The sequence below is a fragment of the Xylocopa sonorina genome, chromosome 1, assembly GCF_050948175.1.
Source record: "Xylocopa sonorina isolate GNS202 chromosome 1, iyXylSono1_principal, whole genome shotgun sequence".
NCBI lineage: Eukaryota > Metazoa > Arthropoda > Insecta > Hymenoptera > Apidae > Xylocopa > Xylocopa sonorina.
Window position 1 is genome coordinate 12,136,530 of NC_135193.1, and position 25,117 is coordinate 12,161,646.

Below are 25,117 nucleotides of genomic sequence, written 5' to 3' on the forward strand. Positions count from 1 at the left end.
CACGTGTCCAGGTTTGACGCGTTCGTTGGTTAAATGTCCGTCGGAACGATAGGAGTTGGTGGGCTTCGATAAGGCGGCTAGTTTATCGAGGGGCAGCCGCGATTGATAGGATTGAGTCGTACGGAATGGACCTCGTTCCGCCCTCGCCTTTCGGGATAGGCACATGCCAGGCTTGTTGCCGGATGTATCGACAGGATCGGGTGATTTCGCGGGGACAGGCTGGAAGAATCGATACGTCCGGTCGTGGCTCGTTGAACGGTTATTGGACGATGTACGTGACGTGACGTTATTCGCTCGCGGAGTGTATTAACTAGAGTCTTCGAATCTGAAGACATTTTCCATCTTAAATGGCACCTTCCGAGACCCTGAATGCCTTTGGTTCGATTATCTTCGTGGGTAATTTCTACGTTGACTTTGATCTCTTTATCTTCTCGTATCCGTGGATAATTATTTGAATGGAACACCCGAAGGATTCATTTTTTTATCTTCAATAGATGAAATCAATTATTCGTGTTGGAAATCGTTCATTTCATTGTTTCACAAATTCGTTGGAAAATGTGGCGGTTTACGGAAAGCAACTGGTATGAATAAGAAACTCAAAAAGTTGTTTGAAAGGGGTGCAACAATAGCTGAACATAGTGAATACTGCATGGTGCATATTACTATCTAGACGCGGGCGTGGAAACAATGGCTTCATCAAGAAAAAATAAAAAATCCATTATTTTTTAAGAATACCAACCGCAGTACTTCCAACCATTGTATCACAATGATTCCAACCCTTAAGAAAGAACAGTACGTGGAGAAAGAAATTCAGGGATGCTTCTCTATTGTTCGTATTTCTACATTTTTTTCATCCACCCGCGTATTTCCATGGAAAAGAGTTAAACTGATAACGATATCACGTCGAAGAATTTGAAACCAACAGTTTGCTATTATCCCCAGCAGTAGAAATTAGTAGCTAATATCGTGTTTCGTGCCTTTTCGACTCGCGTTACAGTTTGCAAACGACTCTGAACACCGTCCGTGGAATCCGTAACCGGAAAGGACCGCCGTGAATGCGTTTCTAATTGAAGCAGTCCGACAGATGTTGATTAACCGTCTGTCGAAGTAATCTGGCACTGTGATTCAGCAAGCGATCTAAATCGGATTGGACCAAATATTCCGCGTCGTGTAACAACAGTGTCTCGTCTAATGGAGCTGTGATTGATCGTTTCGGTGGATTGGTAAATATCGTGTTAATTACAGAGGTGTTAGAGAATGACACGCAGACGCGTAACAGTGGTAGCTCGTCGCGAACGCACCGTCTTTTAAAGTTTAATCCCTTAATCGCGGCGAGACGAAGGAATCGAGCGCGAACTGATTAGCGAATCCTCGTTGGTTAGACTGTTTAACTGGTGCACGTAATTACGACGGTATATTGTACATTTGTGTCAGCTCCTCGTCCTAATTGGTCTGGTTCGAGCCGCTGACATCTGCATCGTCTGCGAGAACATATGTTGTCGTAACTTGCCCAATCGTATTCGGGATCCGTACAATTATACAGGCTTGATCGGTACATGTGCACGAAACAGATGGCTGTGATTACATATCTACAGCGGATTCGATTACTCGTTGGTTCAGATAAGGAATCTGCGTAGCGGTTTCTCCAAGGATTCTCGTCATTTCAACGAGTTCCGTCTAGCCGTTTCCTCCTTGCTTTCGCACCCTTTCAACTTCTCGTTCAATTCGCGACGATATCTCGGCCGCGATAAAGTGGCGGTGACTTATTCAATTTTCATGGAAATACACAGGTGGTGTAAAAAATATTTTTCGTCGAGAGAAATTCCACGGATGCAATTTCGAACGTGGCCGCGTCCGCTCTTCCGCTCGCGAGAAGAAAGAACCCATGGAATGGAGTTCCGTGGCGACGCGGCATCCCGTGCGATTCAAAATGGGACCAAGGAGGGAACAAAGGGGATCCTTAATGGCACGCGAAGTTGGGAATGGATGAATAGCGGTGGCACGCGGGCAAACCAACCGCTGGGAAATAATTGGAGACAAAAGTCTCCGTTCCCGTGACGTGTATCGCGGGACAGAGGATTGTTTGAGATTTTCAAAATATTTGTTCCCCCTTTCTCGATCAATGATTACGTTTCAAAGGGAGTCCAATTAATCCAGATCGCCTCGCGATTTTTCCCTTTTTCACGAGCGTTCAGCGAAACTGCTCGTAGAATATTTTCAAAGCGAAAGTAAATGCTCCAGTGGCTCAAAGTGGATTGATTATTCTTTCGAAGATATATCCTTGTTCGATTACACGGAACTGCACTTTGCTAGAGAACATTTTGTTTTTGTTCTCGGTAGGTATCACTCGTTTACTTTCGAGAACACTCGCTAATCGAGCGATTTTTCCAATTGATGGATTTACATCGGTTCAGCGGCCGTGCTCTTTTTGTTTCACGAGCGATTTCGCGGCCTGCGCGAGGGTCCGTGCTTTAATCTCCCAGATAGACGGTGAGAATGGACCTTTAATCTCCTCTGAACGAACGAACGACCCGTACTCTACCTCTTTTCAAAAGCAAGCAATGTATCGTTAATGTTGGATCCTTTTCAACCAACCTTTTAAATCGCGCTCTCGTTTAAACTCGCGGATGAGGGAGAGAGAGAGAGAGAGAGAGAGAGAAAAGGCAAGGGTCGATATGCTAGATCGAGCCACGATCCCTTGGCAAGACTAACTGTTCCCTTTTTTTTGTTTGTCCGCTACGATGTACCGCGATCGATAATCTATAGCGAACAATGACTGGAATGTGATGAGAGGAATTTTTATCGGGAGCCAACGGACGATTTTTTCCCGTGAAAGTTTTTATAATCGCACTAAGGGTTTTATTTCTTATGGGACTTTAATGCTCTTGTAATTTTGATGAAATTTTTTTATTAAAAGTTCTTATTAAAATTTCGTAGACCAGCCTTAAGCAGCTTTCGCTGTAGCCCGCATTTTCTTGTCATCGCGTATAGGAAGTGATACGATGAACTTTTTCAACTAGAAGTTCGTTGATACAGTTTTACAACCGCCCTATAACGCCGTGTAACTTCGAAGGGTGCACGTTCGCGTGAGCATACGAGATACGCTATAAGAATACGGGGGAATTCATTTTTCCATTTCCCCGCGTTGATTGCAAAATCTTCGGAATATTTCAGAGGGCTTCCAGCTGAAAGTTACCCGGACGCGAAAAGTATTCACGCGTTCCAATTTTTCCCAGCTCTCTTATATATATATCCGCACGTGCGCCTGCGAGAATTGAGAAAGTTCTTCACCGGCATTTTTTATTAGCCCTCCCCGTCCACGGGTACGTGAACTGCAAAGTTCATGAACATAAACTTACAACACACTTTCAAACCTGTCAATTGATAATCTGCCAATTATTCGAGAGTTCAAATTTATCGATAATGGAAAAAGTATGAAAATATGCAGCTGATTATAATCTGGAAAAATATTAATCGTCCACTTGTACGCTTATATCAATTTACTGTAGAAAACAAAATTGTCGTTTCTTGGATTCTCCTTACAAAATTAGCAGTGTGTATTTTACAGTAACTCGCTGAAAGTTTGCGTACGTTTTACGTTTGTTCGCACTTCGAAGGGATCCAGTTCCCCAGGAAAGAATTTAAATTACAAGATCGAAGACGAGGGAGAAAGGTTGGCGGTCAGTGCACGCCCCGACCGTACATCATGGTTCAACCCCCGTGGATAAGCCGAGCACCTTGTCCGCTCGTAGGTAATCCTTTACTTACGCGAAAAATCGTGGCAATCGTTTTCGTCCGGGCATACTGTTCTTTTCCGCGCCTACTTTCCTCCCGCCTTAATTCCAGGCATTCGTATTTCTCCCGCGAAAGAAGCAAACGTCCGCGCAGAGGGTAGAAACAGTCGTGCACGATACAAACACGTGTTCCTCGCATTAACACTGTCGTTCGTAAAGGGAAACGGGACAGCGTCGTCGTATTAAAGTTCCAGGATGTTTTTAACGCTCGTCGAGGTGGCGAACGAGCGGGTTACACTCTCGCGAAGCGGAAAATCCGAGAAAAAACGCGAGCTCCTAAGAGACGCAGTTCCAAAGGGGTGGTTAGCGTGAAATCGTAATACTCGCGCGATGTGTTGGCGAATAAAAATTGTGCCCACGACGCACATTTGATGTTCATATCAATTCCAACGCGATTCAGTGGGAATTGAATGCAATCGATCTGATAAATTCGATACCTCTTTGGCGGCCAATGATTTCGCGAGACACAATTAACAGTGGAGATACGCGTGTATTATAACGTATCCGCGTATCCATCGAATTAACCGGAAACGGCGGAGTTTAGCGGTGTGAAACGATGATCCTCGATTGCGCGAGCAGCGTGAAATTTTGCCAAAATCATACAGTCGGTTTAATTGTTCGTCGAACGATTAACAGCTTACTGCCGTTAGCCGCGCAGTAATTTATTGTATCGCGCGATTTATAAACCACGGATTTCTCCCAGGGTGGGAATAATTAAACGTAATCTCCGTCGAGTTGAGCTATCGCGACATCGAAAATATTTCAACTCGAACTTTGAACGGAATCGCGCGACAACCCCCGCGCGCCCCTTTCGCGTTTTCGAAACTTTCGAACGGGTCTGGACACCTGCCCCTCGCCATCCGTTGGTAAGGGCGAAGGTAAGGGCTCTCCGTTATAGAATCACGACTTCCTAATTACTTTCGCGATCGCTACTTCGTTATCGCGGTTGTCATCAATCCTTGTCTCTCAAGGGGGTGGCACTCTTCTAACCTGAAATTAATGGTGATAAAATACGTTTGTACGCTCATTAGAACCGCCGCGAGGTAGAGTGAGAGAGTTTTATTTCACGATTCGCCGGGGATACGTTCGAGATTTATCGAGGGTGGTGTCCCACCCCCGTAGCCTTTCATCCAGCGGCCGAAGCGCCACCGAAAATTGCATTCGCTCTCCCTTGATAAAGATATTCGCGCGAGAAGCTGGAACCTTGGAGTAAATTTCGCGATCGTAATGGTCCACGCGATGATTCCGTCCGATTTATGGTTGCGCTGCGAACTTTTCGCCAGTGGGCGAGAAAGATGGGGAACCGAAAGACGAAGTCTTCTCGTCGTGTTAATTCTCGATCCACAGTTTCATCCGGAATAAATCAGTGGTATCAAACGGATCGTTTGACTTTAAACGCGACACGGTTTCCTTTCGACGTAGAAGATTGCTTCAGAAATTTCCTTACTCTCAGATGGAATCACAGCGTCGTTTTATCGTCACTTCTCCGATTTTATTCAATCTATCGTACTGAGATCTTCGTATCTAAGTGATTCTTAGATCGACGCGTCAATCGCAGATTAATATTTGACGCGCTATCCTCGAGGAAAAGTAAGTTGAGAAAAAATTTGAGATCCTCTCCCTTAACGTTTAGCTGGCAGCGTTTTAGACGCTCAACCGTTCCCTTCAGGGATCGTATCGCGCTGGACGTCCTTTCATCCGAGCGTTTGACGTTGAAAGGAGACCTCGGAAAATACAACGCCCTCGTCGAGACGAGCTGCGCATACGAAATCTCGAGGTCTGACGCCTTAGATCGCGCTGAAAACGACGTGCTCCCGGGCCACCCTTATTATTCGAACGCGTGTTAAGTCGCGATGACGCGGGAGCGAAACCCGAGGACCGGAGGGTCCTTTAATTCCGACGCCTGCGAGGGGACGCTACCTGGCAGGGGTGCGTAATTACGAGGAATTGAATGCGAGCAGACGCGAGACGAAGCAGAGACGAAACTCGAAGGAAGTTAAACGGTTCAAGTTCCCGGGAAATCTCGAGGTTTAATGGGGAATCACTTGAGCCGTCGGTTTGACGCCTCGAATGCTTTTCTGTTTGATATTGATCGGATCTGTTCGGATCGTGACGGTATTTGCTGGAATTCCATGCGAAGGATTTCAAGATTTATTTCACTGATAAGTATATTTGATGATAGGGCCATCGCGAAGGGAACGTTTATTGAAATTCTTCCGATCTCTTGGCTTTCGTTACGGTGTAAATGTTTGGTTTTAATAGATTCCGCGAGAAATTGTATTTCAATCGTTTCCTCTTAAAGATAGATAGCATTTATTAAACAATTCATTACTCGATAGTTGAATACTTCGATGATAAATCGCAGTGAGAAGAGATTCGAAAAGTCTCGTTTATGGGAAGAGGTACCATTTACGCGTTACACTGTACATCTTTTGCATACACGTTACGCGAATATATATCGGAAGGGCAAGTAGAAGGGAAAATTGTACGCGGGTTTACGAGCGACGATAATTGGATTTTCGTGCAAATCCCGTGTTTGTTCACCGAAGTGATGTTTTTTATGGTAAATTGTATTCTCCTCTCGTTAACTTACACGTTAACGAGTTCACGGACTTTTAATATCGCAACACCTACTTCCTCGCGTGGACTAATCTCCTCTTATTGGCGTCAATGTGTAATCTGCTCGAAAGGTACCCACCCTTTTATGGAATAATATCTTCGATACAGAAATTCGCGGTACCAAAAACGTGTAACCGTTCCATTTCGCCTGGTAACGCTAATTCTTTTTACATCGCGCAACGTTCAATCGAACCAGCGAATCGAAGTGTAGCGCAGGTCCGAAATTGGTAATTCTCGTGTAATGTTAAAAGTGAATGCAAAACACAGAAATAACTTTTTCAACTCGTTTCATTCCTGCATCCGAACAATGCATACAGAAAGGCCATTACGAAGGCCACTACCTGTTGATAACCGTTCGGTATAACCGCTCGCGGTTATATCACATTTCGATACACTGGCGAAACTTTTAATGCCGTGTATACGAGAGATTAGAAATTGATCGATCGATCCTCGACAGCGTTTCTGTGAAACAGTTGCCCATGATGTGGTCGTTCGGAAATGAATTGTGAGTTTAATCAAGATAATGCTCTCATTTTCATTAATCATTGTCATTTAACGAACGATTACTTAATTGAATTCGATTCGCGCACTCTGTTTCCCCTTCCACTTTCTGATAGTCTGAATCGCTTCACGCTCGGAGCAGTTGAAAACTGCGGTCTCCAGAGAAGCTTCGCTTGCTGGAATTTGTGGGATACTGTTTTAAGTTGCGATCTTCAGACGTTTCGTCGATAGACGAGTTCAACAGGAGGAAATCGAAGAAGGGATGACTAAAATCCAGAAAGCATGGCCAACGCACTTTATCGCGAATTATATATCACTGATGTGTCCTTACGTTTTCGCCTCTCGTCTGATGGGATTCCTGCCGTACAGAATCGTACAGTTGCAATTTGTGATTTCGAAACTATTCTTCGCTATATCGACGATCACCATCGTCGTTTATTTCGTCTGCACATATATGGCATTATTTGATATTGACTATATGCGCTTGTACATGAAACATATGCCCACTGTGTTACACGCTCATTTCATCGTATGTACCGGTCCCGCGCTATACGTTTCGGCTTACGTTGCAAGTCGATCAATGATACGAGCAATAGAAAGCGTGTCGAAAGTTTCGCAAATGCTACCGCGAGTGTTTTTCTCCAAATCAGCCACAGTACTTTTCGTGAAAGACGCGATAATTATGATCCCAATGGTAAGCTGTATTCCAGTCTTTTATCGGTCCAAACATTTGTTCTTCGATTGCTTCTGTTGGTACACGTTTTTTGGCGCGGTTTTAATGAACTGTTTGTACTCGAACAACATGTACGTGCTGAACGGTTGTTTCGGCCACATAAACGGTTCTCTGATGGAAATAAGGAACAGTTTGATCAACGATCAGCCTCATCTGCTCAGAAGGGTGTACCACATGCAGAATAACCCTGCGCTCCTGACGAAACTGAGAACGCTTAAGAAACAACATTTGGATGTCAGTCAGACCCTCCAGACGTTGAACGACTCGTTCAGCATGCAATGCGTCGCAATACTTACGCTACTTTTCCTCGACATCACGTTCAATATTTACACTTACACGTTGGTGTACAACAAAGGGGGTAGAATCAAACAGTGGCTCTCTTTCCCTTCCGTTTTTCTGCTGTGCAACAGTCTGCACATCGTTATGTTGGTTTGGTCCGCGGAGGTGACCAAGGCGCAAGTCGAGAAAATGGGGACGAACATTCATCGAATCATCGTGCACACTTTCGATGAACAGATCACGGATGAGGTAAGATGAAATGATCGATCGAGTTGCACTAGAAATTGGCTACAAATATGTGTACGTGATTGTAGTTGAAGATGTTTTCGTTGCAAGTGTTACAAAGGGATCACTCGTTCGTAGCAAAGGGGCTCGTGATCGATGCAACTCTTTTGACGAAGGTATACTGAACGAGTGAAGTGACATAAATCAGATCAATGTTTGTTCTTATCGATTTGTTTCGCAGATATTGTGCAGCGTCACTACTTTCTTGCTGATATTGGTACAATTTTTGTTGAGGAAGCCTTGTTAAGGGATAGTTTCGTTCAGTGAAACGTATAGTTTGGTGTGAGCTAGAAATGATTATAATTATATGTATATGCGTAATTAGTATAATTGTATCGATACTGTCTTACATTTTACGGCTGATGATAATGAAAATTAGGAGCAAGTGGAATCAATAAAATAAATTGCCTCTAAAATTAGTTGGATCGATTCAGAATTTAATCAAGCTAATGCTACTTTTTCTATCAATAATGACGTTTCTCCATCGCTTGAGATGCTTAGGCAAGATACGCGTGAGAATAAATGAGTCTTATTATTACTTAATAAACACCGCTGTAATAAGTACCACTTCGTAGCTTGTAATGTCTCATTTTCAGGACAGTTTAAAACGTAACCTCCACTCGTTAAAGCTTGTGTTCATTGGTTCAGTTTACGATTAGTACGTGTGTCGTCGATCAATGGAGGCCAACGGAATCAAGAAAAAATTAACGAGAAATCATCAGGCCTGGTCGCCATACCTGATCCACGATTACATCTCGTTCATCAGTCCTTGCGCGTTTATTGCTCGTTTGATGGGACTCTTGCCGTACAAAATCGTAGCATCGCAATTCGTGCTTTCGAAATTATTTATCGTCTCCTCCACGATCCTCACAATCATTTATTTAAGCTTTATACCTTTGTGTATACGCCATATCAACATTAATCACATGCATATGAACGAAGTCAGTGTTAGGATACATAATTATTTCATCGTAACGTTGGGTCCCATCATTATCATTTCAGCTTATATCGCGAAACGATCGTTGATACAAACGATGAGAAGCATATCGAGAGTCTCTCAAATACTTCCGGCTGAGTTTTTCTCTAAATCCTCCAAAGTGATCTTTGCTAAAGACGCGATAATGATTACTCCACCGCTTATCCATCTTCTGTGCATTCTAATGAGTCAGAATCTAATCGTTGTTTTTATCTGTTGGGGCACATTTTTCACTGTAACCGTAACTAATTCCTTGTACACGAACAGCATGTACGTGCTGAACGGCTGTTTCCAACAAATAAACGATTCCCTGATAAACACCAAGGAGACTTTAATCAACGACGAGCCTCACTTGCTCAGAAGAGTGTATCACACGCAGAAGAATCCTGTTCTGCTGGCAAAGTTCAGGACGCTCAAGGAGCAACATTTAAAAGTCAGTACGGTCCTCCGTGCGTTTAACGACACGCTCAGCATGCAAAACGCTGCGATAATTGCCCTGTTGTTCGTCGACATTACGTTCAACGTGTTCACTTACATGCTGGAAGAGAACGAAGGGGGCAAGATTAAAACGTGGAACTCGTTCTGTCTGCTCTTTTTGATTTACCATTCCGTGCACGTGGTTATGATGGTCTGGCCAACGGAGGTCGCTCGGATGCAGACTGAGCAGATTGGCGCCAATATTCATCGAATTATCGCGCACACCTTCGACGAACAAGTGATCACCGAGGTAACTTGAAAGATTCGACAGAATTACGCTGGTCTATAATAATTTATTGATCGTAGCTGGAGATGTTCTCGTTGCAAGTGTTGCAAAAGGATGTCACGTTGGTGGCGATGGGGATCGCGATCGACGCGACTCTTTTGACGAAGGTACAGTGAGAAATCAAGGGAAATTAATTTGCTTTATATGTATATATACATGTTTTTTCCAGTTTTTGTGCAGCATCACTACTTTTCTGCTAATATTGATACAATTCCTGTTGCCAAAAACTTGTTAAGTAATAGTTTCGTTCAGCGAGCTGTACCATTCGCAGTGAGCGATGTGTCACAATTATTTGTCATTAATCAGCATCGTTGCAAACACTTTTTCCAATATCAATTTATCTGATTGCTGACGGTAACGGAGAATATGTAGGAGCAAATAGAATCAATAAAATAATGTACCTGCAGTATCATTTCGATCGATTTCGAGTTTAATCAAGATAATGCTATTCTTTTCATTAGTAGATGACATTTCTAGGTCTTTTTAGATGCTCAGCGGAGATCTGCGCAAAAATGATTAAGTACTTTTATTGTTTAACAAATGACCAATCGATTAAATTCTACATTTGTTTGTCCTACACCTGTTCGTAGTTGAAAACGTTGCACGTTCGCGGCAGTTGAGAGCAGGATCTCTGAAGAAACGTAATCTCAACTCGAAAAATTAAGTTCCACTTGTTAAAACTTGTGTCAGTGTCATTTCAAATGTTGCATCTACGAACGACCAGCGAAAGATTGAAAAAGATGGCATCGACGAATCATCGTGCATGGCGGTCACAGTTTATCGCGGATTATACGTCATTGATCCGAACTTACGCGTTTGTGGCTCGTATGATAGGATTTTTACCGTACAAATTCAAAGCGTCGCAGTTCGTGGTTTCGAAATTCTTTTTCGTTTTCTCCACGATTCTTACCGTCGTTTATTTGAACCTCATCGTTGCATCCGTGTACACGAACAACTTTGGCCACAATCGGAGTGCAAAGAAATACGAAATCGTACAGAATAATTTCACCATACTTTTAGGCGCGGTAATTTACGTTTCGATCTACTTCGCGAATCGATCGATGGTGCGAGCATTGGAAAACGTGTCGAAAGTATCTCAAATGCTACCGTCTGAGTTTTTCACCAAATCGGCTACAACCATGTTCATTAAAGACGTCCTATTAAGCATCCCACCGATCATTCATCTTCCATACATTGTCTCGTCTACCAACATAGCATTTGTTGAGTTTTCCTGGTACATATTTTTCGGGGTAATGATAATAAATGCCTTGTACACGAACAATATACACGTGCTTAACGGTTGTTTCCAACAAATAAATGATTCGCTGGTAAGAATGAAGGAAACTTTGACCAACGACCAGCCTCATTTACTCAGAAGAGTGTATCACGCGCAGATGAATCCTGTGCTGCTGTCTAAGCTGAGGGCGCTTAAGAAACAGCATTTAAATGTCTGCGAAGTACTCCAAACGTTTAACGACTCGTTCAGTCTGCAGAATATTATAATAATCGTGCTGTTGGTCACGGATATTACGTTCAACATGTACGTTTACTTGGTGGTTCTTAACAAAGAAGGCAGGATCAGAACGTGGAGGTCTTTTCGTTTGCTTTTCATGATTTACCATTGTATGTACATCCTTATGCTGACCTGGTACGCGGAGTCCATTCGGATGCAGGTCGAGCAAATTGGCACTAATATTCATCGAATTATCGTGCGCACCTTCGATGAAGAAGTGATCACTGAGGTAACTCGAATGATTCGACAAAGTTATGGTAGTGTGTTATGGTAGTCCACGTTATGGTTAGTCTGTAATAATTTATTAACATACGTGATCGTAGCTGAGGATGTTCTCGTTTCAAGTGTTGCAAAAGGATTGCACAATAATGGCTAAGGGGCTCGTGATTGATGCAACTCTTTTGACGAAGGTAATGATGCAAAATCATCAAAGATGATTAATTTTCTCTACACATGTATATCATTTACAGGTACTGTGCAGCATCACTACTTTTCTGCTGGTATTGATACAATTTTCGTTGGTTAAACCTTGTTAAAGAACGAACTTAAGGAGAGAGATCATTTTAATATAATAATATAATATAATATAATATAATAATATAATCGTCATGTAATTATAAGTTTTTTCGTAAAATGTACATGTATTGCATTTAGTCAATAAAAGTTTTTCCTGACTTGTGTTTAGAATTCTCGTCAATGATTTACTTAACGTAAGCACGTAATCACGACCCGATTAACATAGCGATTGTTGGGTAACTGCTTCTCATTGGCCACGCGTTGTCATCCCTGAAGAAGGAAAAAGTTTTGCCGTTTGCGCGTCTGCGGTGACATCAGCATAATATTTCCTCGTAAAAATTCCTGCCTCGTACTGTTTTCCTACACCCCCGTGCCTTTTTTCATAATTTGCATTTCGAATATGTAGCTTCGCCTCAGTGTCGGAGCTTTTCCGCGGGAGAGCGTCGCGGCCGTGCGAATTTATTAATTAAAGAGTTGATTTAAAGCACGTTTCCGTCGTAGCGTACGCTTTTAGAGAGAAAATGGTGCTTGTTGATAATCTGGTCGCATAGTTCTTCACAAATTTCGAATAAATTGGTTTATTTATCTAAATCTTAAAAAAAAATTTTTTTTGATATTTCTGAAAACAAATATAATATCAAATTGTCTTTTTTGTCTAGAAATGTTAATCGTTATGTTAAGTAGTATATGTGTAGAATTGTTTTTAGAAGGAAAAATAAGCGACGCTGGTGTTATTTTTGTACAAATGTAGTAGGAATTGTGTACCTGTTGAAGAAACTGTCGACCAGGTCGTTGTCCCTAAATGAAATTGTGTAATTACCATCACAAACAGTTTACTAAGAAAGTTTAACATTTCTATCATAAGTTGAGCTCTCCACGGGTTAAGGGGCACTCGTAGATCTTAGCAATTACCTTTAATGAGATAACTTTTCGCGTGACTGCTTTATTCCTTTTCTTTTCCAATGGTAACGGGTATAACCTCGTCGGAAGAAAATAAATCGCTTTTTATTTAGCCACTGTATTTCCAGGATGATAATTTGAAAAATATCTTCCGCAAAATTTCGGTAAATTAAGGGATCAAATATTTATCGCAATTAAAGGGAAATAGTCAGTATTTAACAGTGCAGTGTATCTCTACTGCATTGTTAAATATTGACGGGGTATTAAATGCAGAATGGTTTCGGATAGTCAGCAAAATTATATCTCGAATCTGTGTACCATTCAATCTAGACTCTTTGTTTCAGTTCCATTTGGGTGCCTCCTAATTTTTTAGCAGAGCTAAAGAAAAGGAGTCTTTCAAGCTGCCGCAATTATTTAGATTAATAGCAACCGTGGGCTGCTCAAGTACATTTACTCATTCTCCAGACGTTCATCCCCTTAATTATTATCACAATCATCGTCGAAATCAGAACCGTGTCGTTGTTAATTCCAATACGGCAAAAGTAAAACTGGGAGACGATAAGAATCGACCATTTATCCGGGACGCTTCCACGCTGGAACACTTCTTACAATTAGTCGGGTAGAATAAACGGTTGACAAAAATGGTGGTAGATGAAAAATGTAACCGTTCTGCTTCTAACGGCTATGCTCAACCAGAATTCTACCGCGTCTCCGCCATTAAAACCACGATAAAAACGTAATCGTTCTGCAGCTGGTACTAATGATCCAAGCCCAACAGTTCGCTAAGTGCAGTTTAATTTATAATCGTGCTAGTTGCTCTAAGCCTTCTCGAACGGCCCTCTGTATAGGTGCTTTGCATATTCCCCGTTTAAATGATTCATTTTTATCTTGCCGGACACGGATGTAATCCACGCTCGCGGAATCGAATTTGCAACTTTTACAAACGAGCCTCGCGGTCTTGTAAATTACGCGGCGGTTGTTACTCGTACCGTAGAATCGCAAGTAACACGTTCGCATTGTATTCCGGGGGAAACCACATTTTTTTGCCCCGTATCTTTTTTCCGTAATGGCCATTATCATTTTATGCAGATTACCGCTCGTACATTGCGTACTTTCTGCAGTTAAATTTTATTGCCTTTCCCCACGAGTTTGTCCACGTTCGTTTCCTCTGTTTTCTACGTCTCGCATATGCATAATAAATAATAAAACGTTTGGAACATTTGCGCGAGCAGAACCAATGGAATCAGTCCTCTGTAATTCTATCCATCGTTTGGAAGGAGCGAAGAAATTTTACTTATTACACTTTATCCGATTTGTTCCTCAACTTGTGCAATTCCGTGGAGGAAAATTATTTCAGACTTCCGGATGAAGGCTTATCACCATTCGATGCAATCAGTAGCACTATCCTAATAGCGCATTAGAGCAAATTAATTCCCATCCGTTCCACGTTCCTGCAATTCCTTTAATCGCGCCACTTTGCCCTAATGAAATCACGAAACTCGCCATTTCCCGCATAGTTAGTGGAGCTTCGTCGTTTATGATACCTATAACTACGTCGTCGAAGTTAAATCGAGTGCGTGCAAGTCACGTTCGAGTTCCTTTAGAACTTTATTATTGCTCGCGAACTTTCTTGGTACCGTCCATTGGTCAATCGAGTCGCGTCTGAGCTGTCGCACCGCGGTTGCCATCGAAATCTGCGCTCAATGGTGTTCCGTTTAATGGTACTCGAGGTTGGAGCGCGAATATTTTTCCATTACCCCCAGCCTACCATTTCCGTCTAATTAGGCTAGCGACCAGCGTCTCGCTGGTTACTCTGCGGGTGTAATTTTTGAACGAACCGCTTGCAGCTGCACTCGACGAAAAGCTGGATAATTCTCGCGTTAAACTGAAGTGCCTTCTAGCGTAAACGAGGTTACTCTGTTTCCTTGCCTCGATCTCTGTCCTCGAGGTATATCGGAAATATACGACGCGGGTTAAAAAAGTCCCGGATATAGATCCGGCATGGTTCCACCTTGGTAATTCGTAGCGATTAATTTCTTTTCAACGGGAATAAGAATTTATTTGTAATTCGGTTTGGCGCGACCGGGAACACGCTTGGATGTTTCATTTTTTTCTCTCGCGTATCCGTGTGGAAATGAAAATTATTTTATAACCGCGCGATACGAACATTTTCACGGACATTTTCGGGTCAAGAGGTTGGAACTCTTCGCGTATATGTTCGAGGAGAAAGAAAAGCTCTTTTTCTTTCAGAGTTTTATGAAAATCATAATGGCGACAATGGCACAGCCTTACATTGCAGGGATACGTTCGTATTTAGGTCAGCGTTGAGATGTATACATTTTAGAAATCTTATGTGTCATTCGTGGAATTTCAATTCGAGAATTCGCACGTTTTGTTTCGCATAATTAAGGTGAATTTCTTAAAAATAAAGTATACAACACATTATTACTTCCAACTAGGGATAAATCTGCAGTTATAAAATGTTAGAATGGAGTCAGGACACAAATAAAAGGGAGCAATTAATTCTCTCTTTTCAATTAAAATGGTAAACTAATTTACTCAAACGAGCGTTCTGTAACACGCGAATTTTTGTCCCCAATCCCCGGAACTCACCAATTTTTGCTTAGTGTAACTTTGATATCTTCACGCGAGTTTCATTGGGAAATTGTCTCGTCTCTCCCGGGATTCTCTCTATTTCCTCCGCGAATTGCTTGGCTTGATTATGTAAATGATCAGGCGTATCATTGTAATCCTATACACCGGAAACTGCTTACTCGAAGCGCATCCCTCCAAGTTTCACAATTTATGCAATCTTCTATTACGCAATAACACTTGCACCGTACGGATCACTGTTTAGCATTCTCGAGCGGTGAAATTAGTGGGTGGTCTCGGGTCGTTTGATATTTCAGACCGTTCGGTGAATCGCTTAATGGCGGAGAATTTTGTAACCCTGTCGCATGGAATAGTATCCATGGCCTATGTAAACCGACGAATATTTGCAAGCTCCTCGCGTTTCGCTCACGGGATTAGGATTTAATCGATCACATTGAATCGGATCTGTAATTCGTGCACACCCGAAGGGCCGAGGGAAATTCATATGCAAATGAAACATATTTTGATGAACGATGCGCATATCGAACGACCCGGGTATTCGAGGAATCGCAACGATACTCGCGGCAAAAACTACGTCAACTCGCATCGTAAAATGCAACTCTTCGAATTAAATAAATTACGCGACTCTAAGTCGTTCCATGCGAACTGTTTCACCGATCCATGCTAATCCGTCTAATCTGCTTACGCGTCCACAATAACGCACTGTGTAGACGTTATTATTTAATTGAATGCTTGGGTTTCTCGCCGCTAATGAAATTTCTCACACCGTTTGATTCGAGGCGCACCTCAGGGGAATTGGGTCGGCCATGGTCTTTAACGAACCATAAGTTACACCGCCGACGAACTAATTGCGCAATCCGTCGAACATCTTCCGTAACCCAGCGTCTGAAGTCTGGCCAGACCGTGTTGCTAAACGTTCCTTTCACGCCGAGCAATTAACATTTTTGTGGCGGATCGTTGCCTCTCCGCACAGCGGCCACGGATTCGCGCGAGCGTCGCGTGCACTCGGTGGTGAGTTTGCGGGGGTTTGGCGAGGCGGTAATGGAGGCTATTAAAATATTTGCTCGCGAGTTGCGGAAAATAGCAGACACTGTAGACGCTTCTGATTAAGTAGTTAACTGCGCCCCGATTTTCCCGGTCCAATTCACCGTGCAGTGTGTTCCGCGTTCGCGTGGCGAAACAGTGTTAGGGTAACTTACACGACGAGGACCGTCAGCAGGATCGACGGAAGTTAGGCTGATGTAACAGAGAGCTCCCAAAGGAGCAAATATCGCGTAATCGAGATTTGTGGTTCGATCCAAGGTGGTTCGTCAAGATCGCGCAATTTCGAACGAATAGACACGCTCGATCGATGCTGGGCACACGTACTCTCTTCGTGTCTAACGCGTATAAGACTCGAGCGTCAAGTGTATTTATTCGCCATTGTTTCAAGCGAAAGAATGAAGATTTCCCTAGATAGCGAGTACGCGAATTCAGCGTAATTAAACGTGACATTCGATTACCGTTCCTCACGCTGATAACCTGTATCTTCTTGCTTTAAAGGGACTTTATGGATAGCTGGCTATACGTGTCTGAATAGGCTAATAGGAGCCTGTATCTACCGTCTCCACTGGCTAAGCATTTATACTTTCTCTTAATTAACAGGACACATTTGTATGTTAATTACCATGTTTAGTATTCAAATTGCGGAAGGTAAAAATCCTCGTATCGCGATGAACAGAGCCAGACATGGAGGAGTGTATTCGCGTCTAACCGTAGCCTCGATATATCAAGTTGGAACAAGCACTCTTGGAACCGTAATTCGTATTAAATAACGGTGTACAATTAGCCTCGACGTGTTTTATTGTTCGATGCTCGATCGCGTGCAAGAGGTGTTCGCTATTAATATTTCCACGGCTATCAATAGCGATCTAATTAACAGGCAACACAGAAACAAGTGCTGCATATTCAACGAGCGGCAACAGCGAGGACCACCCGCCTCAAGAAGCCGGGGGTTGATCAAAGTTTTCGTCGCGCGGTTGAAAGCAAAACCGTGTAATGAGTTCGCTAATTAAATTTTACACGGATGCCGCGCGTAAGTTCCTATTTATTCGTGCAAGAACATAGACGGCGTTGCGGTGTCCTGCGCGTGGAACGTTTGCATAATGCATAACGCGTTAACCAGACGCAAAGTTCACCGCGTTCACCAAGAGGGTGCGGTGGTTCGCGCGCCCCTCGACGTTACGACTTGGATGTTTGACGAGCGGTGACGTTTAAAACCGCAGTGGTCCCGCGCGACGCAAGACGCGTCGTTTAAGGCTCGGGCCCTGGACGAGTGGCACGTGCGGCCATGGAGTCCATTAACGTCGGATAATTAACGTTAACGTGTTGTAATTAATGTTTGCGCTGCGGCCTGTTCTCCCTCGTATTGGATAGTCGTAATAGGGGCACGTGTGTTGTCACTGACAACATCCCCGGTTACAGAAACTATATCTCCCTGTGTACGTCCTATTCGCGCGTTCAAGTAGAATTTCTACTCGGGTTCAAGTTATCGGGTCGTTAATTATCCTACCCGGCGTCGATAGAACTTGATTAATAGAATTCGAAAGCATCGAATCTATCCTCTCCCCCTCGTGCACGCTGTTCTCTGTCTTGTAATAATTATGGTAGCAGACTCGAAGGAGGGTGCATTCGACGTAACTTGAAACATATTCCCGCATCGTAATTGCGATTAGTATTTCGTGATTAATATTTGCGTTTGAACGCGTTTTCGAGGACAGTTAATGGCGGTCGCGTATAACTTTATTACCGTCGTTGGTGTTGTTGAACATTTGATTATCCGAGTTTTATTCTAATTATATTCCTGCCATTTCTGACGCTTAATGCTGTGCACTCTGAAACATTTTCTGCTCGGCGCGCATCGCAGTTCGTTCATATGAGTCTATAATTATTTTAATTGCAACACGTTAAGCGCGTGTGTATGTGCGCGAGTGCATCGAGTCGGAAGTACTGTGTAAATACAGATATTTCCGTCGAAATTAGCAGCAAAATAGCCACGAACTCTCGTATCGATTAATCGTTTGGCGAGCAATTTTACATGTGGTGCGGTTATTGTTGGTGCAACATTTAGTAAAGCCTCAAATCGTTTTTATCGAATATATTTAAAAAAAAAGCACACGAGAAGACGATGATTAAAGAGAATCCAGAGCAAAGAAACAGAGGAGGGGAATCGTCATTGCAACAGCTTGGTCGTATCGCGGATTTCGATACAGTGGTGGATTGTGGGCAATTTCGTGAGTTTCTGCGCCCGTTTCTGTTGGAATTATCGTTCCTCCGCATAGGAAGCGGACGAAATTTGTTGTTGCGACCCCCGACACATCGGAGGCTGGCCACACCTGTACCGTCGCCGATAAGATTATTTATAGCGTGAACGAAATCGTATTACACGCATCTGTGCTTGGAAATTGGCACTGGCGATTGCGGGAGGAGCACGCCAGACCCCGAAGTGAGTGGAAATCGATTTGGTCCGTTTAATTTAAGCAAGTCAAAGGGAGGTCTTTACCCTCTCACGCATCTTTATAATATCGTAGACCCAGAACCAGTTCGTAATTCGACTCGCGCGAATTCATTATTCGATTTTAGAGAAATTTACAAATCGTGCGACCGCCAAATTGTAAAAATATGCAAAATTTGACGAAATCTCGCGTAATGATTCGAATACGCGAATGATTCAATTGTTAACGAAATCCGTCAACTTTTACAAGGACTCAGACGCTGGTTCATCATCCTTGGAGTGCATGTTTCATCACCGACTTTTATGAGAAAGTATCGCTGCCTGGTTTTCGAGTGTCCGACAACACAGGATGAACGATGTAGGTTTAAATCCGCGACGCGACGGCAATTTATCAAACACGGTTGAGTTTCGTGGCCAAGAGAGAGATCTACGAGTTTATCAACCATCGATTTTCCTTGTTTTATCGACGCGTGCACGAATACGTGCACAGATACGATACGCGTTCGATTTTGGGCTCCCATTGCATATTGCATGTTGCATATCGATCAGCCGATTAGTAATCGTAATTCATGAGGCCGCGGAACATATTGTCGGCAATTAGAATTCCCGGAATCTATGCTAATTTAATCGTTGGATAGATAGTCGTATGTTCGCCGAATCGTTCGATGGAAGAAGTGCAGAAAAATCACTCGGTCGTGATCGCGATACGACGAGACGATCTTTCGTTTCCGACGGAAGTATCCAGGTCGAGGCGCACGATAAACCACGCGTGTCATGATGCTGTCGATCGAGCAACAATGCAGAAAATCATAAAACCGGATCAGACGGTGTTACCGCGTTTACTCTTTGCCAGAAACGAAGCTGTCGAAACACAGATACGTCCCATTGGGAATGAAAATCTTCGCTCCCGTGCGAGCAGAGTTTCTGATATTGGAACACGCGGAAATTTTGAAAGGATCGCTGCTACCACGATTGTAACAGTCCGCGAATAATAAACCACCCACATTGTACGGGGTCCTCTGTGTACTTTAAATTATGCAGAGCCAATATTCGCTGTGCTAATATCCGTTTGATTGGCGGGGCTAATTTTTTAACAATCATTCGTAACGAACGCGCACGTCGAGGACTTTAAAAGAGAAGAAACGTCGCGTAACGCGATATAAAAGCATTGTTCGAGGAATTGAAATTATTCAAATTTCACCGTGTGTCGTAACGAGACGCGGTGGAAGCAGAAAATCAACTGGTACGGTGCGCCTAGTTCTTTTTTCTATAAAAGCGAATCCAGCTGCAGGAGAACATTTATCACGAGGGAACCTGTCGTTCGACGATTTTTTTCCTCGATACGATACATCGTTCCTGATAGCTCGGCAGCCTTGTTCAGCGGCTCCGTTTTTTTCTCCTTTCTCCCTTGAGACAATGCTGGCTGTCTCGTTCGAACCTGGCGGGAATTTAATTTATGACGCTAACGCCGTGCTTAACACGTCGGTTGAACATGGGCCACCATGCTCGTTTCCCTTGAAGGGCGAAGAAAAATGACGCTACGGCAGCGCACGCCCGTGCAGGATCGTAAGCTGGGCCGCGATGGAAAGAAATAGTGGCGCAAAGAACGATGTCCTGTCTATACGAAACCTTACCACGGCTACATAAAACACTAATGCCCGTTTTAGTTCCGCCATTTCTTGCTGGCAATTCATCCGCGTGTCACCCAACGGCGGGGATTGATTATTGGTCGGCGATTTTTTCGTCGAGAAGTTCGAAACGATGAGATGGATTCGTTTCTCGCGAATTATACTTTCCTTGAAAGCAAATTATTCCATTCTGTTGCGAGAAAAAATTCGTTGAGTAACGTTTTACGTACAACGTTGAGATGATGGCGACTGACGTACGGCGGGGGCTTCAGAAAATTAATGAGCCGACTGATGGCTCTTCGATATCGCTTCATGAAATTCAGTATAATAAAGTGGAAGGAAAATGTATCGTTTATCACGTGGAAGTTGTAGAGAATGAGTTTATCCAGTGAAATAATATCGTTCGCGGTGTTGGCAATCTTTGATTTTCGTTTGATCATGGTTGCTACGATAATATTGTTCTATTTCCCGCGTGTTTCGTGTGTACTTTGCTGTATGCAATTACTAACGGATGCAATTACGCTCCCTCGTTAGAAAGAACGATGCTGAGAGCAACGGTATCGATCGTTTCGAGATCAATTTCGCTGCTTTTTCCCGAGCATTCGTGAAGACACGCAATCATCGAAAGCAAACAAAAAGGCTGAAGTTATTTTTCAGCCTTTTCTCTCTTCCCTCGCGCACTTTTCGCATCGAGCACTTGATAAACGCGTATAACGAGGGAATCATTTCGCGTAACCGCATTTGCGAACTTGAATCGGAGAATCAAGTGAAGTCGACCTAATTTTCTGGATTAACATGGAACAATCGGTGACCCATTTGCGCGGTTATGAGCATCGTTTTCGTATCGAGCAGCTTTGTTCTTGGCATTATGATTTTTAAATTCCATGGCTAGTCTAGAGTTAAAGTGCCTCCATTTAACATCTGGAGAGAGATCTTCGATGCGCTATGCTAATTGAACAACGGTACGCGGAAAACGGTTCTTATGCTTCGAATCGTTTAACGTTTCAGAGAACACACACCTTCTGTAACCGATCGGTTTTTTAATACATACCGCACGCAGAAGATCGGATTTAAGAAATTTCCATAAAATTCATGAGCGTTGTTTCACCTATGAAAATTCCAAATCTGTTTCCATTTTTCTTCCTCCACTCCCTGCCTCAAATAAATCTGTATTCCGTGGCGCATTTGCATCGATAGCGATTTTTCTAGATGTATCCTCCCAAGCAAAACCGTTGCGTTGTTTTAGATAAATCAAGCACGAACATCGCGTAATACTGTATAACTGTGGGAATATTGCGCGTCGTGTCCTACATTCCTCCTCGATTCCTCGAAAAACAACCGTCGTACGTTTCAACTCCTCCGCCGTCATCGCGTTTCGACGAGCGTGTTCCACGGAGGCGCGATCACTCCGAATGCATTGGTCGTTGGTCGTCCGGACACGTTCTTGGCGTCGATTCTTCCTCTTGTTTCACCCGAACGCCGCGCGTCAACGTGTTATGTATTAGTCAAATTTATATTCATGCATGGAGGGAGGACGAGTTTGCAGTCTGTCGGCGGTCTGGACTGCTGGGCGAGAGAAAAACTCGGTAGCGAAGTTTTGGTTCATCTTGCCTGGGAGCTTATGCTTCATCCCCGAATTGCGGGAGGCAGACGGCGATCTGTCTTGTTGGAAAGTCCGTGAAAAGTCTCTCGCGTGCTTGCAAGATCGTGGACTTTGCTCGTAGTTTTCGTTAAGTTCCTGGGAAAGTTAACCGTGTAGAATAACGGCCCGTTCTAAGTTTACAGCGCGAACGAACGTGCGTTGTAACGGATTTGTTTTTCAATTTGATCGATTTTTCCGAAATTTCCATGTATTTTCAAGTGTAATATACGAGAGGGTCTAGGATTCGTCTGTTGAGGAAATACGAGCAGTGGTGTGGATCCTAGCTGTTCAAGGATTTTCGAATTCGATTTCGTCGTTTTAAATGGAAGCTGCCTATACACTGGCGAAGAGTGCCCCTCGAATCGTATTGGAACTCGATATTGGCCACTTATATTCGAAAAATCACGTGTCCTCTCTCGCGGCGTAGAGCACGCGGAATTTCGTCTCCCATTTTCAAACTCCAGGATCGAATAGTCGCTCGATCCTTATCTCCCGTCATAATTTCCCGCTTAGCTTACAAGGGAACGTCGAAAAGTTATACCCTCGAGTTCGAATTCTATTAAATTGCAAAGGAGGCATTAAATTCATTTTCCTCGCCGCGGAATCCGTTATTATTTTCTCATTGTTTTAATCTCTCGAGCGCGCTTATTCGAAATTGAATTTCTCTATCTCGAAGATCCGCCGGATCTCGAAGATCCTGAGAACTGTGCTAAAAACTAGCAACCGCCGGTAGAAGAAAATTAAATAACAGAGCTTTTTCTTTAAGCGAAGTACCTTCGAGGCATAACAAGAGGAAGCCCCGTTCCCTTAACTGAAATAAAACGAACCTCGCCTATCCCAGCTTTTACATAAACGCTGTTCCCGCGAATACCATTCCCGGTCCCCGTCATCTTTAATACCATTGCACGATATTATTTTCATGATAGCGTTCGTTATTTAGAGGGTACGCCGCGATAGACGTTTAAAGTCCCGCCTCAATTTGTTCGTTATTGTGTCAGTATCCGCCGCCTCAATGTTTACACAACGATGCATTTCACTATGCAAATTCGAGGACTGCCTTAATAAGACTCGGTTCTCCGCTGGGAGTGCAATTTAAGCGGCGAGCAAACTTCCCGGAATTTATTCGCTATGTTGTCGCATGTCGCGGTCGAAAAGGGAGTGCATTATCTTAAACTATGCTAACTAACGAGATGCCCGTCGAAAGGCTACCGAGGAATTCGATTTTCCCAGCATCTTACTCCTTATTCCACCCCCGTGGCGCAACCTTTCCTTCTCTGCCACCTCTTTTCACCCTTTCGCTGCTCAGGGTACTTCGACTGGGTAACCATGAATATTTATCTCCTCCATTTTCATATTAAACCTCATTAAACGCGACGATGTAATTAATCGTCAGTTTAATCACGAATTCGACGAATCGACACCATTAAACGATTAATCATCATCACGCGTGTATCTACATGTTCGCGGATATAGCGTTCGTGCAATATTTATCTCGCGTCTGATATTTTCTCTAACGAAAGTGCTTCGCGAGGCCTACTTAATCAACGACACGGCTAAAACTCGATGCTTCCAATTAGTTAATGAACTTGGTCGATTTCTGATCCCGCTACTTGGAATGACTGTTCAAGCAACCGTGTTGATCTAGCGTGTTCAGCTGCGCTCGTTTTCTCTAACGATTCCAACGATCTATTTCGTCAAGCCTCCGGATAATGGAGAAGGGCGAATTGATCGTCAATCATCGCTTAAAAATATATTCTCTGCCAGCGACAGTGTATTCTCGCGCGAGGAAATTTTCAATGATAAAAATTCCAGTGTTCCCTCCGCCGGATTGTGGATGTAATCCAGTCGCCGGATTAAAAGTTACACAATAAAAGCATACGTTCGAAGGGAATAATAATTTTCCCCGGTAACGATGGTAACGTTCCGAGTTTTACTCGCCGCGCAACTTGCACGTTCGCCGCGTTATACACCTGTTTTTTACACCCTCGCATACATATTAGATTACGCTCGGTGTACGTGTACATATTTTACACGGGGCTGAACCAGAAACGATTCTGCACGGAACAATATTTCCCGGCGCCGACGCAAAACAGCACGTGGCACTGACCGAGCATTATCGTTCCTCTTCTTTCCAGGAAATTCTATCGGCGTCGTGCTCGTTTCCGCTATCATTTTTTACCTGAAATCGGCGGCTGATCGATGCGCGAGTTGGAACGGCCGCGTCTCGCGCTGTTGCATATCGCGCGTAAATGTTTACGTTGCCCCTGCCTTTCGCCAATAAAATCGGCATTCAACCCGGGATAAAATAATCGCGTCGCGAACACAGAGCTTTCTTGCTCGTGTAATTTCTTCGATCTATAAAAATGTCGATATAACTCACGAGGTTGGCTCGAACCCGTTGGAAATGTTCCTAGAAAAATTCGCCAGCCATTCCGGGCAACTGTGCAAAAATTTTCTCAGCCTTTTAATACCACTCTGATTTGGTTTTTAAATTTTCTGCCGTAATAATTGAACGTAGAAACTGACCGAGGAGCGTTCTGTTTGAAAATGCGCCTCCTCTTCGCGCTGCGGAACAATCAATCATAATCAGTTTTCCACGTACGCGCGAAAAACAAAGCGAGAGAACGTGCTAATGAATATTACTCGTATCGATGATACATATAGCCAGGTGAAGCCTAATCTATTAAAGATGATACATTAGCTATCAGCTCCTCGTTGTACAGTGGAAGTTAATGGTATTACCATAAGGAAATTTAATTCGTTACGTTGCGCCAGTGAACAACTTCTCGCGCGTTTCACACCGAGGCCATCGTTGGTCAGAAGCCTCGTAGCGTTGGATGTAAGGGCGTCCATCCATGAGAC

At 43.4% G+C, this 25,117-nt stretch overlaps 4 protein-coding genes across 4 annotated transcripts in view; 3 read left to right on the forward strand and 1 right to left on the reverse strand.

Moving 5' to 3' along the window:
* Positions 1-14,496, reverse strand: part of LOC143423311 (mitochondrial tRNA-specific 2-thiouridylase 1) — a 171,935-nt gene extending 157,439 nt beyond the window's left edge. Inside the window, exon 1 of the mRNA XM_076894557.1 lies at positions 14,487-14,496. The gene's annotated coding sequence lies outside the window, so the exon portion shown is untranslated. The remainder of the gene's footprint in view (positions 1-14,486) is intronic.
* Positions 7,693-8,458, forward strand: LOC143424352 (putative gustatory receptor 28b). Its single transcript, XM_076896400.1, has 3 exons — positions 7,693-8,175; positions 8,241-8,327; positions 8,393-8,458. Exons 1-3 carry the CDS (start codon positions 7,693-7,695, stop codon positions 8,456-8,458), a joined length of 636 nt encoding a protein of 211 aa, XP_076752515.1.
* Positions 8,889-10,185, forward strand: LOC143424429 (uncharacterized). The gene is made up of 3 exons (XM_076896520.1): positions 8,889-9,914; positions 9,971-10,057; positions 10,120-10,185. The coding sequence occupies exons 1-3, from the start codon at positions 8,889-8,891 to the stop codon at positions 10,183-10,185; spliced, it is 1,179 nt and encodes a 392-aa protein (XP_076752635.1).
* On the forward strand, positions 11,090-11,999 carry LOC143424509 (uncharacterized). Its single transcript, XM_076896645.1, has 3 exons — positions 11,090-11,692; positions 11,787-11,873; positions 11,934-11,999. Exons 1-3 carry the CDS (start codon positions 11,090-11,092, stop codon positions 11,997-11,999), a joined length of 756 nt encoding a protein of 251 aa, XP_076752760.1.
* Positions 14,497-25,117: the final 10,621 nt, after the last annotated feature.